General features: G+C 63.4%; 1 protein-coding gene across 3 annotated transcripts; it reads right to left on the bottom strand.

Moving 5' to 3' along the window:
• Positions 1-611: 611 nt before the first annotated feature.
• Positions 612-10,046, bottom strand: DDX39A (DExD-box helicase 39A). 3 transcript variants are annotated; one of them, XM_065576168.1, is made up of 11 exons: positions 9,888-10,046; positions 8,396-8,604; positions 7,320-7,447; positions 5,424-5,516; positions 4,706-4,889; positions 3,863-3,981; positions 2,866-2,997; positions 2,256-2,365; positions 1,951-2,095; positions 1,183-1,330; positions 612-779 (listed from the first exon to the last, which is right to left on the bottom strand). In XM_065576168.1, the coding sequence occupies exons 2-11, from the start codon at positions 8,601-8,603 to the stop codon at positions 763-765; spliced, it is 1,284 nt and encodes a 427-aa protein (XP_065432240.1). In that variant the 5' UTR covers position 8,604; positions 9,888-10,046; the 3' UTR covers positions 612-762. The 3 variants fall into 3 exon arrangements, with proteins under 3 accessions (XP_065432240.1, XP_065432241.1, XP_065432239.1); XM_065576169.1 differs by having other exon boundaries at positions 8,396-8,643; positions 9,888-10,039; XM_065576167.1 differs by having other exon boundaries at positions 8,396-8,668; positions 9,888-10,030.
• Positions 10,047-14,037: the final 3,991 nt, after the last annotated feature.

The following is a 14,037-nucleotide window of genomic DNA, read 5'->3' as shown; positions in this document are numbered from 1 at the left end:
TGAATTCCTGGAGTCTGTCACTACAGGGCAGGTTTGCGAATCCTCACGGGCCTTCTGGCCTCTCTCCAATTGATCAGCCTCTGGCTGGAAGTGGGGACACCAGAGCTGGACACTAGTTAAGCGGCACTCAGACCAGTGCCAGATACAGAGTAAAATAACCTCCCTCCTCCTACCTGAGCGTCCCCTCTTCACGCATCCTTTAGCTACAGCATTGCAGTGGGAGCTTATCTTCAGCTGATTATCCACCACAACCCCAAATCTTTTTCCAGCATCACTGCTTCCTAGGATAGCGTCCCCCCGTCCTGCGAGTATGATCTACACGACACCCTACTTCCCCTCAATGCTGGGATAGAACCCAGGAGTCCTGACTCCCAGTGTCTCAGGGAGAAAAACACAATACTTTGAAACAGTTTTAATCACACAGATAGATGCAGCCATCTCTGGGGTGGGACACAGCTATTGTGAACAGCTGCAGCCACTTTCCAGTCCAGATATACAGTATCAGACAAGGCATTTAAAATTAATTAGAACCTCCAGTGCAGAGTGCCATTACACACAACAAATTTCAATCTCACTGAGCCCATCAAGAAGCTAAAACTCCACCACAGGCACTTGGTAATAAAAAGTTTATTTGAGACACTCTTACACACACATCTACAGGTTTAAAAACTGCATAAAAAAAAAACGAAATACCCGTGATCTGGCTTACAAAGGGTTAAAAAGAGCAGCCGGGCTGGTTCTGGGCAGGGGGGTCCGATCCGGTTATCGGCTCTGTTCAACTGCAAGAGAAAGAGGCTGTTAATCCCACTTCTGCCACCAGAGGGCTCCCGCACCCCATTCAGTTCTTCACTGTGACCTGACTTAGACTCACTCCCCACCACTAGGGGGCTCCACCACTGAGCTGCAGCCCCCAGAGCAGCTGGCACAGCAGCCACCTCTACAATCACGGGGGCAGAGGCCATGGGGGGAGGTGTCGGTGGCTGCTACCAATCCACAAGCATAGAGATCAGGAGAGGCCCCACCCCATGCTGAGTGTAATCTACAGGCCCATCACCATAGCACCTGGGCGCCCTCAGGGCATGGTGCTCCCCAGCTGGGACGTCCCCCAGAAAGACAGGATTTGGGCAAGAGCCTCCTGGGGGGAGGGCGAAGGGCCGAGGGCTGCCCCTGGCGGGTACGTACTGTACGTGGAAATGTCGATCTCCTCTGGCAGCTCAGCCACGTTCACCTCGAAGCGATCCTGCACCTCGTTGAGGATCTTGGCGTCGCCCTCGTCCGATACGAAGGTGATGGCCAGGCCCTTGGTGCCAAAGCGCCCGGCACGCGCCACCTGCAATGAGCGGGGAGGGGCTGTCAGTGGGGAGGAGCCTGCCGGAGCCATGCCCACCAGCACCATGTGACAGGCAGGGCACTGGACTCCTGGGTTCCTGCCGGGAGCTCCTCCCACTAGGAAGCTGCAACCGACTGGGAGCCCAGTGCAGGTGTGGCAGGGCATGGGGCCTGAAGACGGAGCGCCTGGCTGGGGTGGTTCTGTGACCCACCCTGGGCGATGCAGCTGGAGGGGGGGAAAGGCAGCTCTGAGACCCCCAGGCTTGGCCCCTCAACCCCATGGGGGCATCAGCAGGAGCCACTTGCCAAGCACCCTCCCTGCCTGATAACCCCCCACATCCCGACAGGCCCAGATCAAACCCATCCCTGGGTGGCCAGGGCAACACCGCCTGCCAGCCAGGGTGCCTCAGCCTCAACCACTTGCTCCAGTAACAGGAGCCGGGCCTGGGGTGCTGGGCTCCCAATGTTGGGCAGAGCCTGGGGGCAATGAGGCTCCCCCCCAATGCCCGGGCCAGCAGCCGCAGGGTCAGGCCCCCCGGTGCCAGGCAGGGCCCGGCTCTCCTGGGCCGGAGGGTGCAGGGTCAGAACCCAGGCCCGGCTCTCCCCAGCAGCAGAGCTCACCCGGTGCAGGTAGGTGTCCGAGTCCTCGGGCATGTCGTAGTTGAAGACGATGTTGACACGCTCAATGTCCATCCCCCGCCCGAACAGGTTGGTGGCCACCAGGATGCGGCGCTGGAAATCCTTGAACTGCTGGTACCGGGACAGCCTGGGGGAGAATCACACCTGAGACCCCAGCCCTGCTCCAACCACTAGGCCCTGCTTCCCTCCCAGAGCCTGGTGCCAGCACAAATCAGGTCAATGAGACTCAACATCCCTCCCAGGCCAGGCCAGGCCCCGCCCCTCCCCCCAGCCAGCCCAGCACCCACCTCTCCTCCTGCGACATGCCCCGGTGGATGGCGATGGCCGGGAAGTTTTGCTCCACCAGCAGCTGGGCCAGTGCCATGCAGCGCTGCACCGACTTGACGAAGATCACCACCTGGGGGAGGGGCGGAGGGTTAGCAGGCAGCCCCCCCACCTTGTCAGACAGCTCCACCCCCTCCCTGCCCCCACCCCATCAGCATGGGGGGGACCAGCTGTTCAACCCCAGCCCAGCCCCCAGATCTTGCCTGGGATCAGACCCCCCAGGTCAATCCTGCACCTGCCCCCTCTGCCCAGCCATCCACACCCCCCACCTCTGCTGCAGTGGAGTCCAAAGGGCCCATCCTGCGCTGGTCTCCCATCTGGGGGTGTCCCTCCCCCCCCCCCACACACACACACAGTGTGGCCCGAGGAGACTGAGCACGCTCTAACCCACCTCTCCTGGATCTCCCAGGGGCCTAGCGCTGTGGGTGGCTCGGATCGATAGCCTGGCCCCAGTCACAGCCAGCCACTGACAGCCAGAACCCAGGAGTCCTGCTCCAGCCCCCCACTCTAACCCCTGCACCCCACGCCCCACCTGGGCGTCCTGCCCCCGAGCCCCCCTGCCCCCACACACACCTGGTTGAACTCCAGCACGTCGAGCAGGTCGAAGAGCTTGCGGTTCTTCTCGCTGTCCTTCAGCTTGACGTAGTACTGCTGCAGGCCGTGCAGCGTCAGCTTGGTCTCATCGTCCACGAACACCTCCATGGGCTGGGGGGGAGGGGTGGGGGGAGCAGCTCAGCGACACCCCCTCGCTGCCAAAGGGGCTTCAACCCAGCCCCCCGTGAGCCGACCCCTCCACCCCCGGTTTGAACCCGGAACTAATAGCAGGGGCTCCGCCACTTGAGCCAGGGGAGGAGCTCCCTTCAACAGCAGCTGTAGTAGACCCTTATCCTCCCCACACCGCCCAGCCACTGAGCGGGTCAAAGTTCCACCTCCAGCATGGATCAGCAACACCCCCACAGCAGTGCCTGCCTCACCCAGGCTACGGATGTGCCGGGGCATAGGGCTGCCAATCCTCGCTGTGCCAGGGCCTGGCAGGGCTCCGAGCAGCCAGCGTGGCAGGACGGCTTTCAGCAGCAGACCCTCCCACAGAGAACGCTGGGGTCCCAGGGACCCTGCGTGAGGGAGTCAGGAACCCCAGAGCAGCTGGCCCCTCCCAGGCTGCCACCAGACCGGAGCAGTAGACCTGGCTGGGTGCCCCCACCAAGTCAGCAGGTGCTGGGTGAGTTGCTGGCAGCCAGGCCCGGAGGCTTAGGACTGCTCAGCACTGAGCCCAGCTGGCGGTAGGGATCGAGGGTCACTTTCCCGGCTAGGGACCAGGCCCATGAGGGGTGAGGGGCCAGGGGGCAGGCCGGGCGGCCCACAAGGGGGGGAATGGGGTGGGGGGCAGGAGGCGATTGGCAGGGGGTAGACCGGTGGCAGAGGGGGATGGGGGGGACAGGCCCACGAGGGGGGTGGGGGGGAGATGGGCCAGGCAGCAGGGGTAGGCCAGTAGCAGAGGGGAATGGGCGGCGGGGGCGGGGGGGGGGGTGGGGGGGGGGGAGAGAAATGGGCCAGGCGGCAGGTGACTCACGTCCTGCATGAACTTCCTGCAGACAGGCCGGATCTCCTTGCTGAGGGTGGCGCTGAACATCATGCACTGCTTCTCGTGGGGCGTCAGCCGGAAGATCTCCTGCACGTCCCGCCGCATGTCTGTGGGGAGGGAGGGGGTCACTGCACTGGAGACAGCTGGGGGGATGCTCGGGGCGGACCCTCGCGATAACCCCCCGGCCCAACTCTGGGAATCGGGCCCAGAACCAGCCCCTGGGGTCACAGCTCCAGCCACCCCCGACATCAGAGCCAGCTGAGCCCCCCCAAGTCGCTCCCCACAGCAGGTGGCTTAAACCCAGACTGTTTGATCCCCTGCAGTCAGCCTCCCCCACCCCTCTGGATATCTGTATTCCCCTGCAGCTCCCCCACTCCCCCAAGGCCTGGGGTCAGGCCCCCTACACACCGGCCTGGGCTTCAGACCAGCAGGACCCAGGGACACACAGCCAGGCCCCCGTGACTGGGCAGCCCATGGCATCAGGCAGATCCGGGCCTGATGCTGGCAGGATCCCTAGGGCAGAACTAGTTGGCGCCATCCCTGACCCAGAGGAAGGAGACGCCCTCCACCCAGGCAGCTGTAGAAGGTTCTTAGCCTGTTATGTATTCCCAGCGCTGGGAGGGGAGTGGGGATAGAACCCAGGAGCCATGACCCCCCAACCCCCACCTGCTCTAACCACTAGGCCCCACTCCCCTCCCAGGGCTGGGATTAGAACCCAGAAGTCCTGACAGATGATGCAGGTAGCCCCTAGGCCTCAGGTACCCCGGGCAGGTTGGGACCCTCTGGGGGTCGTCCCCCGCCATGCCCCAGCACCGCCCCCCCCCATCTCACCAAGCTGCTCCAGCATCTTGTCGCACTCGTCCAGCACGAAGTGTTTGACGCTGCGCAGGTTGAGGCTCTTGTTGCGCACCAGGGCCAGGATGCGTCCCGGGGTCCCCACCACGATGTGGGGGCAGTTCTTCTTCAGCACCTCCTCGTCCTTCTTGATGGACAGGCCCCCGAAGAACACCCCCACCTGCAGGCGGCCGGGGGAACAGCAGGGTTAGTGGCCAGGCAGTGAACCTCCAGCACCAGGCACGCCCGGGTCCCTCCCCTCCCGCTGGGGGAAACTGAGACAGGGGGACAGGCCTCGTCCAAGGGCAGTTTAGTGGCAGAGCGTAAACTAGAACCCAGGAGTCCTGACACCCAGAGCCTGGAGAGAACCCAGGAGTCCTGACCCACCCCCAGAAAGGAGAGAACCCAGGAGTCCTGACCCACCCCCAGCCACACTCTGGGTCTCCCACACGAGCACAGAGGAGATGGAGACCCACCCTTGCAGCTTCCAAGTTTCAGGCCCTCAACACAGTCATGCAGGCAGCTGCTAGGGGGCTCATGCTGGGGAGGGAGGAGGGGGGCTGTGTCTCCAAGGCCGTGTCCCCTGGAAGGGGGGGGGGATACTCCCCACACCCCTCACCCCCTGGAGCCAGGCTGAACAACACTCGTGGCTCCACGGGAGGGACCAGGGGTGTGGGGGAGGGGGTTCCCCTCAACGCCGGGGGGCCTGGCTCACCTTGACGCTGGGCATGTACTTGGAGAAGCGTTCGTACTCCTTGCTGATCTGGAACGCCAGCTCCCGCGTGTGGCACATCACCAGCACCGACACCTGGGAGGGGGAGAGAGACGGGGTCACCCCAGCGCCCCACGAGAGACCCTGCCCTCCCCGGGACACAGCCCGACGCCCCCACCCAGGGACAGCCACTCCCTCCGCCAAATCCCAGAGAACAGGTGCCCCCATCTTTGCCCCTTCCCTGAGCTTTCAGAGCTCCCCCCACACCCATGGAGACCGGACTAATCCAGAGCATCGGGGATCCATGCCCCCTCCCGTAGCACTGCCCCACCCTGCAGCAGCAAACACCCCCACCCACCCTTCTCCTGAAGCCCCGGACAAGGTCTTGCCACCCGACGGGGCAGGGCCAAAGCCCCCGAAGGGCTCCCCCAGCCCAGGAATGGGGGGGGATCTCCCCCCAGCACAGGGCTGGTTCCCAACAGCAGCCCCGGAGCAGCAGTGTCGGTTACTCCATTCCCAGCCCCCCGCCAGCCATCGCCTCAGACATGTCCCCTTTCGGCATAGGAGCGCTGTCCCCGCAAGATCCACTGCCCACTAATGCGGCCAGTTCTGGGGTGCAGCACGCTGGCCCCCTACAACAGCAGGGACAGGCCCCATTGCTAGCCAGGATTGCTCTGGCACATGGCTCCGGGGCAGGCCTTGGTCCCTAGTGGCCCGGGCTCAGCGGAGCAGAGTTCGGTGACTGCCAGCCCCGGGGGATGGGCATCCAGCTCCGGCAGGCCCCAGAACAAGGAGCTTGTGGCCTGAGCGACGTCCTCCCAGATCCACGCGTGGCTACGGCCCGCTGGGAGGCTGTTCCGGGACAGGATCCTGCCCACGGGGGTATCACAGCACCAGCCCAGTGCCAGGCTGGTGTGTCTGAGCCAGCCCCCCGGGGCAGTCACTGGAGAGCCAGACACATGGCAGCAGTGCCCAGGCAGGCCAACCCGCTCGCCCACCCCCAGGGTGGTGCCACCCCCACAGCCCAGCGTGATCCCCACCAGGGACCCCCAGCACATAGTCAGATTTGAAAGCAGAAGGGCTGGTTCTCAGCAGCAGCCTGTCCCGGACCCCTAGGCTAGAGAAATACACGGCCCCATCCACACTGGATTCTCCCCCTGCGTCAGCAGCACCCCACAGTCACCCCAGGGGCGGGTCCAGAATCGGCCTCCCAGGGATCCGCTTCCCAGGAGTTTCAGGCCAGAAGGGCCCATCTAACCCAATCTCCTGTGTAGCACGGCCAGGGACCAGCCCCCCCTCACCCCTGTACTGAGCCCAACAGCGCGTCAGGCTAAGGCCCCTTCCCCAGGGCGGCTCGCATGCAAGGCATCGAGACAGAGAATCCAGCCCTGCCCTTCGCGTCCATTCCTGGGGTTAACCCCCCGCGCTGTGAAACACGCATGGCCTTCGTTTGCTTAACGAGCAACAGCGCAGTCAAGAGGTGGACAAAAATATAACTGGGCTCAGAAAAGGAGTTAGTTCCTGCAGGAGAGGTCCAGCAACGCCTATGAGCCAAGATGGACAAGGATGCAGCCCCAGGCTCTGGGTGTCCCTAAACCTGGGACCGGGGGACAAGGGATGGATGGATCACTCGCTAATTACCCTGCCATGCTCATTCCCTCTCGGCATCCGGTGCCAGCCCTCTAGTGGCAGGACGCTGGGCTAGCTGGACCCGTGTGGCCATTCTTATGTTCTCCTTGCCAAGTCCACCCCACAGCCATGCGGGTGACCCGGGTCCCTTCCCAGGTGGATTGGGGCAGAGAGAGGCGAGGGGGCCGGGAGGCATGCCTGCTCCTCTCCCTCAGCAAATCCCCCAGCCCAAGCCAGACATACACACAGACACCCGCCCTCCCCCCGTACCTGTCCATCCACCGGCTCGATCTGCTGCAGTGTGGCCAACACGAAGACGGCCGTCTTGCCCATGCCCGACTTGGCCTGGCACAGCACGTCCATGCCCAGGATGGCCTGTGGGATGCACTCATGCTGCACTGTGGGAGCAAGGGCGGACGCATGGCAGTTACACGGGGCACAGCAGATCGAGGCAGAGCTGGGGATAAAACCCAGGAGTCCTGACTCCCAGCCCCCTGCTCTAATCCACTAAACCCCACGCCCCTCCTGCTCTGGGGCATTAGGGTGAGCACCACCTACTGAGTCCCACCCCACTCCCAGGGGTACAGCGCACCCTAGTGCCACACTGGGATCAGCAATGACTGCCGGGGAGGGGGCCCCCTACTGAGTCCCACCCCACTCCCTGCAGCACAGCACCCCCTAGTGCCACACTGGGACCAGCACTGACTGCCGGGGAGAACACCCCCTGCTGAGTCTCACCCCACTGCATGCAGCACGGCGCCTCCTAGTGCCACACTGGAGCACTGGGACCAGCACTGACTGCCAGGTGAGAGCACCCCCTGCTGAGTCCCCACTTCCTGTAGCACAGCCCCCCCCAGTACCGCACTGGGACCAACACTGACTGCCGGGGAGAGAGGCCCCTAGTCCCACCCCACTGCATGCAGCACAGTGCCCCCTAGTGCCACACTGGAGCACTGGGACCAGCACTGACTGCCAGGGGAGAGCACCCCCTGCTGAGTCCCACCCCACTTCCTGTAGCACAGCCCCCCCCCAGTACCACACTGGAACCAACACTGACTGCCGGGGAGAGCGGCCCCTAGTCCCACCCCACTCCCTGCAGCACAGCGCCCCCTAGTGCCACACTGGGGCCAGCACTGACTGCGGGAGAGGGCGCCCCCTGCTGAGCCCCTGCTTCCCCACTTAGCAGGGCAGATCTTCAGGATCTCACTCCCTTGCCGACGCCCCCGTCCCCCCGCAGCTCTCACCAGGCAGCGCCGCTCTCTACGGCCCCCGCCCGCAGCTCCTCCCAGGCGGGCTGGCAAGGGGGTTGCGCTCCTGGGGGCCGGGGGCCTCGGCTCCGCTCCTACCTTCAGACGGGTGCTCAAAGCCACAGTCCACAATGGCTCGCAGCAGCTCAGGTTTGAGCAGGAAATCCCGGAAGCCCGAGCTGTGGATGGACACGTAGGAGCCTTTCACGTCCTTCTTTGCTGGAGGAGGAACCGCATCCGCCACCACCTGGGGCTCCTCATCCTCCTCATAATCCAGCAGCTCGTTCTCCACGTCCTGCTCAGCCATTCTGCGAGGAAGAGATGCACTCAGCGGCGGCGGGTCCGCACTGAGGGGAACCAGAAGAGCGGGGGCTGGGGTAACAGGGGGCTGCAGGTCAGGACTGAGGGGCAGCCACAAAGCTGGGCAACCAGGGGGCTGCGGGTCAGGATTGAGGGGCACCAGCAGAGCACAGGGGGGTGCATACGACTGGGAAAGCAGGAGGCTGCAGGTCAGGATTGAGGCGCACTAGCGGGGGGGGGGAGAGGGTGGCACAAGACTAGGATAGCAGGGGACCACAGGTCAGGATTGAGAGTCACTGGTAGAGCTGGGGGGGAGGAGAGTCCAGGGCTGGGATAGCAGGGGGCTCCGGGTCAGGAGTGAGGGGCACCCACAGAGCCATGGGGGAGCAAAAGCTGGGATAGCAGGGGCCACAGGTGTGGATTAAGGGGCACTGGAAGAGTAGGGGGAGCCCAGGACTGGGGCTGCGGGGGGGCTCCAGGTTGGGAGGGGCACCCACAGAGCCAATGGGGAGTCCAATGCTGGGCTAGCAGGGGGCTGCAGGCGAGGATTGAGGGTCACTGGTAGAGCTGCGGAGGGGGAAGCCCAGGGCTGGGATAGCAGGGGGCCACAGATGAGGATTGAGGGGCACCCACAAAGCCAGTGGGGAGCAGAAGCTGGGCTAGCAGGGGGCTGCAGGGAAGGATTGAAGGTCACTGGAAGAGCTGGGGGGAACCCAGGACTGGGGTTGCAGGGGGCTGCAGGTGAGGACTGAGGGGCACTGGCAGATCCGGGGGAAGCCAGGGCTGGGGTTGCAGGCCGGGAGGGGCACCCACAGAGCCGGTGGGGAGCCGAGGCTGGGCTAGCAGGGGTTGCAGGTGAGGATTGAGGGGCACTGGCACAGCTGGGGGGGGGGGGGTAACTCTTACACGGAACTTGCCCCCCCACCCCATAGTTGCTCCTGTCGGGGATCGAGCCCAGCCACCCCCCTGGGAGCAAACCACTAAAGGGACCAGGCGCCCCGCGCCCGGGGCACAGAGCGGGGGAGGGGAACGGGGGGGGGGGTTGCAGACGCCTTGGAGACACCAGAGCATCGCCCGCAACAGGCCCCCGCTCCCCTCCCCCCATCTCCGGAACCGGCCTCCTCCCTCCGGCGCGGCCCCGGGGTCTGAGCCCATCGCCCGCCCCACGGAGCAGCCCCGCAGGGCCGGGCGGGGAGAGACGCGGCCCGGGGCCCCCGCCCGATCCCGGGTCCGGACCAGGCCGCAGGCCAAGCCCCGGGCTCGCGTGACCGCCCCGCCCGGCCGCTCTCACCTCGCGCTCCCGGAGGCCGCTCACGTGGTGCCGCGCTCCGGCTCTGACTCCCGCGCGGCTCGTCCTCCTCCCGGCGACGACAGACCGTTCCTTCCGTTTCCGCCCCCATTGGCGCGCCTCCGCGTCACTCCGGCCGCTCCCTCCACTCTCATTGGTCTTCGCGAGGCCCGCGGGTCGTCTGACGTCGGAAGAAGGCGGTGCAGTTCGACGCGTTCCAGTTGATAGGCTGGTGGAGTTGTCGATCTTTGCAAGCGGCCTGTTGATTGCATTGACCCGCCTGTCAGTCACCGTGCTCTGTCGCTGGTTCCTGGGAGGATAGCTCCGCCATCTTGAGTGCGGGCGGCGCGAAGGGCACGCGAAGCCGGGGTGGGACGCCATCTTGAATGGTGGCAAAGAAAGACACCGTTGGGCTGGGAGGCAACGGGACGCCATCTTGAGTGCTGGCAGGCGCCGGGGCTCCCGGGCAGGATCAGAGCCGCAGAAGGGGCCAGGCTGGGCCATGGCGATGGCCCTGGGCAGGCGCCTTGGGGACAGTCCCAGGTTTACAATGGCGCCAGTGGTGCCCCAGAGCCGGGCCCATGCTGAGAAGGGGCCCCGGCCTGCTCCGCTTGCACTGCACCCCGAGACCCCCCTGGCTCCCCCCGCCCCCATCCCACCCCCCTGCCCCTCTCTGCTCCCCGCCCACCCCCGGTCCTCTCTGCCCCCCGCCCCCATCCCCACCCCCGCTCCTCTCTACCCCCTGGCCCCACCCCCTGTCCTCCTCCCTGCTCCTCTCTGCCCCCTGGCCCCACCCCCCTGCCCCTCTCTGCCCCCTGGCCCCACCCCCTGTTCCTCTCTGCCCCCTGGCTGACCCCCCTGTTCCTCTCTGCCCCTCTCTACCCTCTGACCCCACCCCCCTGCTCCTCTCTGCCCCCATCCCCACCCCCCTGCCCCTCTCTGCCCCCCGCCCCCATCCCCACCCCCACTCCTCTCTACCCTCTGACCCCACCCCCCTGCTCCTCTCTGCCCCCTGGCCCCACCCCCCTGCTCCTCTCTGCCCCCTGCCCCTCTCTGCCCCCTGGCTCCACACACCCCCGCCCTCCTCCCTGCTCCTCTCTGCCCCCTGGCCCCACCCCCTGTTCCTCTCTGCCCCCTGGCTGGACCCCCTGCCCTCCTCCCTGCTCCTCTCTGCCCCCTGGCTGGACCCCCTGCCCTCCTCCCTGCTCCTCTCTGCCCCCTGGCCCCACCCCAGTGCACCTCTGGCTCCGGGCAAGTCTCTGCTTCCCACCACCTGTGGGGCCCCACCTGTCTCCCCGGAGCTGAGCCGCCTGGGACTGGTGCAGAAGCCTGGCCAGTCTCGGCCAGTTGGGGGGACAGTGTTGGGGGCTTGGCTGATCGCGCCACTCCTGAAGGGCCAGAGTGATTCCCCACCCTGGGATCAGCTCTGGCTGCGCTGCCGGCTCAGCCTGGCAGATAGTCACCTCCAGAAGGGCCAGGGAGTGCAGCCGTGGGGGCAGGACATGGGGGAGGGGGTCTCTGGGGTGTGCTGGGCTGTGAGGGGGCGGGGAAGATCTGTGTGTGTTGGGGCACTAGGGAATGGAGGTGCTGAGGGGGGTTCTGGGCAGGGGTGGTGTTGTGCAGGGTGCTGGGCATTTGTGAGGGGGCTCTGGCCATAGGGAGTCGGGGGGTGTTGGGCAGGGGGGGCTGTGTGGCACGGCTTGGGCCCGCCCCTGAGGGAAAGGGGCATGCTGGCAGCACAGGGCCGGGCAGGCCCTGTGCGCTGGCAACTGCCGGTTTGTAAATAGTGCCCTCGCACTGGGCTGGGCGGAGCGGGGCCGCCCTGCCATGCCATGTCCCACTGCCCCTGGCTGGCCCCTCAGTCTGGGGACTGACATTCCCACTTCATGCTCCAAATATGTTTGGCGCCGGGCCCACTAAAGGTTAATCTGGCCCTGCTTGGGGATGCTGGCAGCCAGGGGCACTGACCAGGCCGCCCTGGCTAGCAGCCATTGATGGACCCGGCCAGGGGCTGAGCTGCGTCTGCTCTGAGCCCAGTCCCTTGGCAGTGAGTTCCGCAGGCTGCTTCGGGCGGAGAAGCACGTCCTTCCGTTTGCTTGTTCATTTCATCCAGTGACCCCTGGTTCTTGTGTTACGTGACGAGGCAAATATTCAGTCTCTCCACCCCATTCCTGATTTTATGGCCCTCTATATCGATCCCCCCCCCCTCTCCCGGCCCCCGGTCGGCTCTATTCTACACTGAACACAGTCCCAGTCTTTTTAATCTCTCCTCGTACGGAAGCTGTTCCATCCCCCTGATCATTTTTGTTGCCCTTCTCCGCACCTTTTCCAGTTCTAATATACAGTATCTCCTTTGAGATGGGGTGACCAGAGCTGCACTCGGTATTCAAGGTGTGGGTGTACCATGGATTTATAGAGTGGCATTGTGATATTTCCTCTCTTATTTTCTATCCCTTTTCTATTGGTTCCTAAACATTCTGTTCACGTTTTTGACAGCCGCTGCACACTGAGTGGATGTTTTCAGAGAACTCTCCACGATGGCGCCAAGATCTCATTCTTGAGTGGTAACAGCTAATTTAGACCCGTCATTTTGTATGTACAGTGGGGACTACGTTCTCCAATGTGCGTTACTTTACACTGATCAACACTGAATTTCATCTGCCATTTTGTTGCCCCGGTCACCCAGTTTTGTGAGATCCTTTTGTAGCTCTTCACAGTCAGTCTTGGACTTCACCATTTTGAGTAACTTTATATCATCTCCCAGCTGCACTTCACTGTTCACCCCTTTTTCCAGCTCCTTAATGAAATTGTTAAACAGCGCTGGTCCCGGCCCAGACCCTTGGGGGACCCTGCTATTTACCCTTCTCCATTGTGAAAACTGACCATTTATTCCTCCCCTTTGTTTCCTGTCTTTTAACCAGTTACCAATTCATGAGATGATCTCTTGTTGATCACATGACAGCTTACTTTGCTTAAGCACCTTTGCTGAGGGACCTTGTCAAAGGCTTTCTGCAAGTCTGTAAGCTACACACCGCCTGCGTTCTGTCCCATCTAGTGGCACCGAGACCTTACTCAGGCTACGTCTACACTACAGGGGGGGATCGATTTCAGATACACAAATTCAGCTACAGGAATAGTGTAGCTGAATTCGACGTATCTGATCCGACTTACCCTGCTGTGAGGACGGTGGCAAATCAACCGCCGCGGCTCCCCCGTCGACGGCGCTTACTCCGACCTGGGCTGGTGGAGTACGCGCATCGATTCGGGGATCGATTATCGCGTCCTGACGAGACGCGATAAATCGATCCCCGAGAGATCGATTTCTACCCCGGATCCGGGCGGGTAGTGAAGACAAGCCCTTAGAGAGAGAGATTAATGAGTCTGCTCTACAGCCTTAGCTTAGGGCCACGTGGCTTTTAGCTCATGCAGTGGAGGCTCCTGCATTTGGCTCTAGAGGTCCCAAGTTCAATCCCGCCCACCGACGAGCAGGGTCTGTGGGTGTTACACAAGCACGCTTTACCCACTGGATCACCCTTATCCACATGTGTACTGACCCCTCGAAGAATTCTAGCCGAGTGGTGTGAGGCATGATGCCATACTCATCTCAAACAGGCCCCGGACTGCACAGCTGTGGTATTGGGCTGTTCTCCGAGATACCGCAGGACAGAGCGTTTCCACCACAGAATTCCTCATTTTCCTCCTGCTGCTCACCTATCTTTTGTCTGTTTGTTTGTTTTCTCTCCCTGCCCTGCGGGACCAATCTGCAGCTGCTCCCTTGCTCTGCAGCACTCCCCACAGTGGGGTGCGAACTGGTTTACAGGGCACACTCCCTGCACTGGCCAGGAGCCCCGTTTGCAGCAGAGAGAAGGGGGAGCTGGGACAGTCACGGACATGAGACAGTGAAGCTGGCTACAAGATGCACCATCGGGCAGCGGTGGAGTGAAGCCAATGACAGAGCAAGGCAGTGAGGGGCTGCGCTGGATAGGGTGTGGGAGTGACAGGTGTCCCATGGCACCGGGGTCAATTAACGCTGCTGTAGGATCTGTGGGTTTTCTGCAGCAGAATTGGGTCCCGAGAGGCAGAGACCCCCCTGCAGCGTCGCTATTTGCTGGGGACTGTTACGACGTCTGCGCCCATCCAGTCAAAGACCAGG

This window comes from Chrysemys picta, chromosome 22, assembly GCF_011386835.1.
Source record: "Chrysemys picta bellii isolate R12L10 chromosome 22, ASM1138683v2, whole genome shotgun sequence".
NCBI lineage: Eukaryota > Metazoa > Chordata > Testudines > Emydidae > Chrysemys > Chrysemys picta.
This window is presented reverse-complemented; position numbering and strand designations above follow the sequence as displayed.

Excerpts from the sequence above, each read along its gene's own strand:
- DDX39A (XM_065576167.1), bottom strand. The coding sequence starts at position 9,996 with ATGGGGGCGGAAACGGAAGGAACGGTCTGTCGTCGCCGGGAGGAGGAC. Across the intron at positions 2,366-2,865 it reads ACGTGCTGGAGTTCAACCAG|GTGGTGATCTTCGTCAAGTC; the intron begins GTGTGTGTGGGG and ends CCCCTCCCCCAG. Across the intron at positions 1,331-1,950 it reads CGGACACCTACCTGCACCGG|GTGGCGCGTGCCGGGCGCTT; the intron begins GTGAGCTCTGCT and ends CGCTCATTGCAG.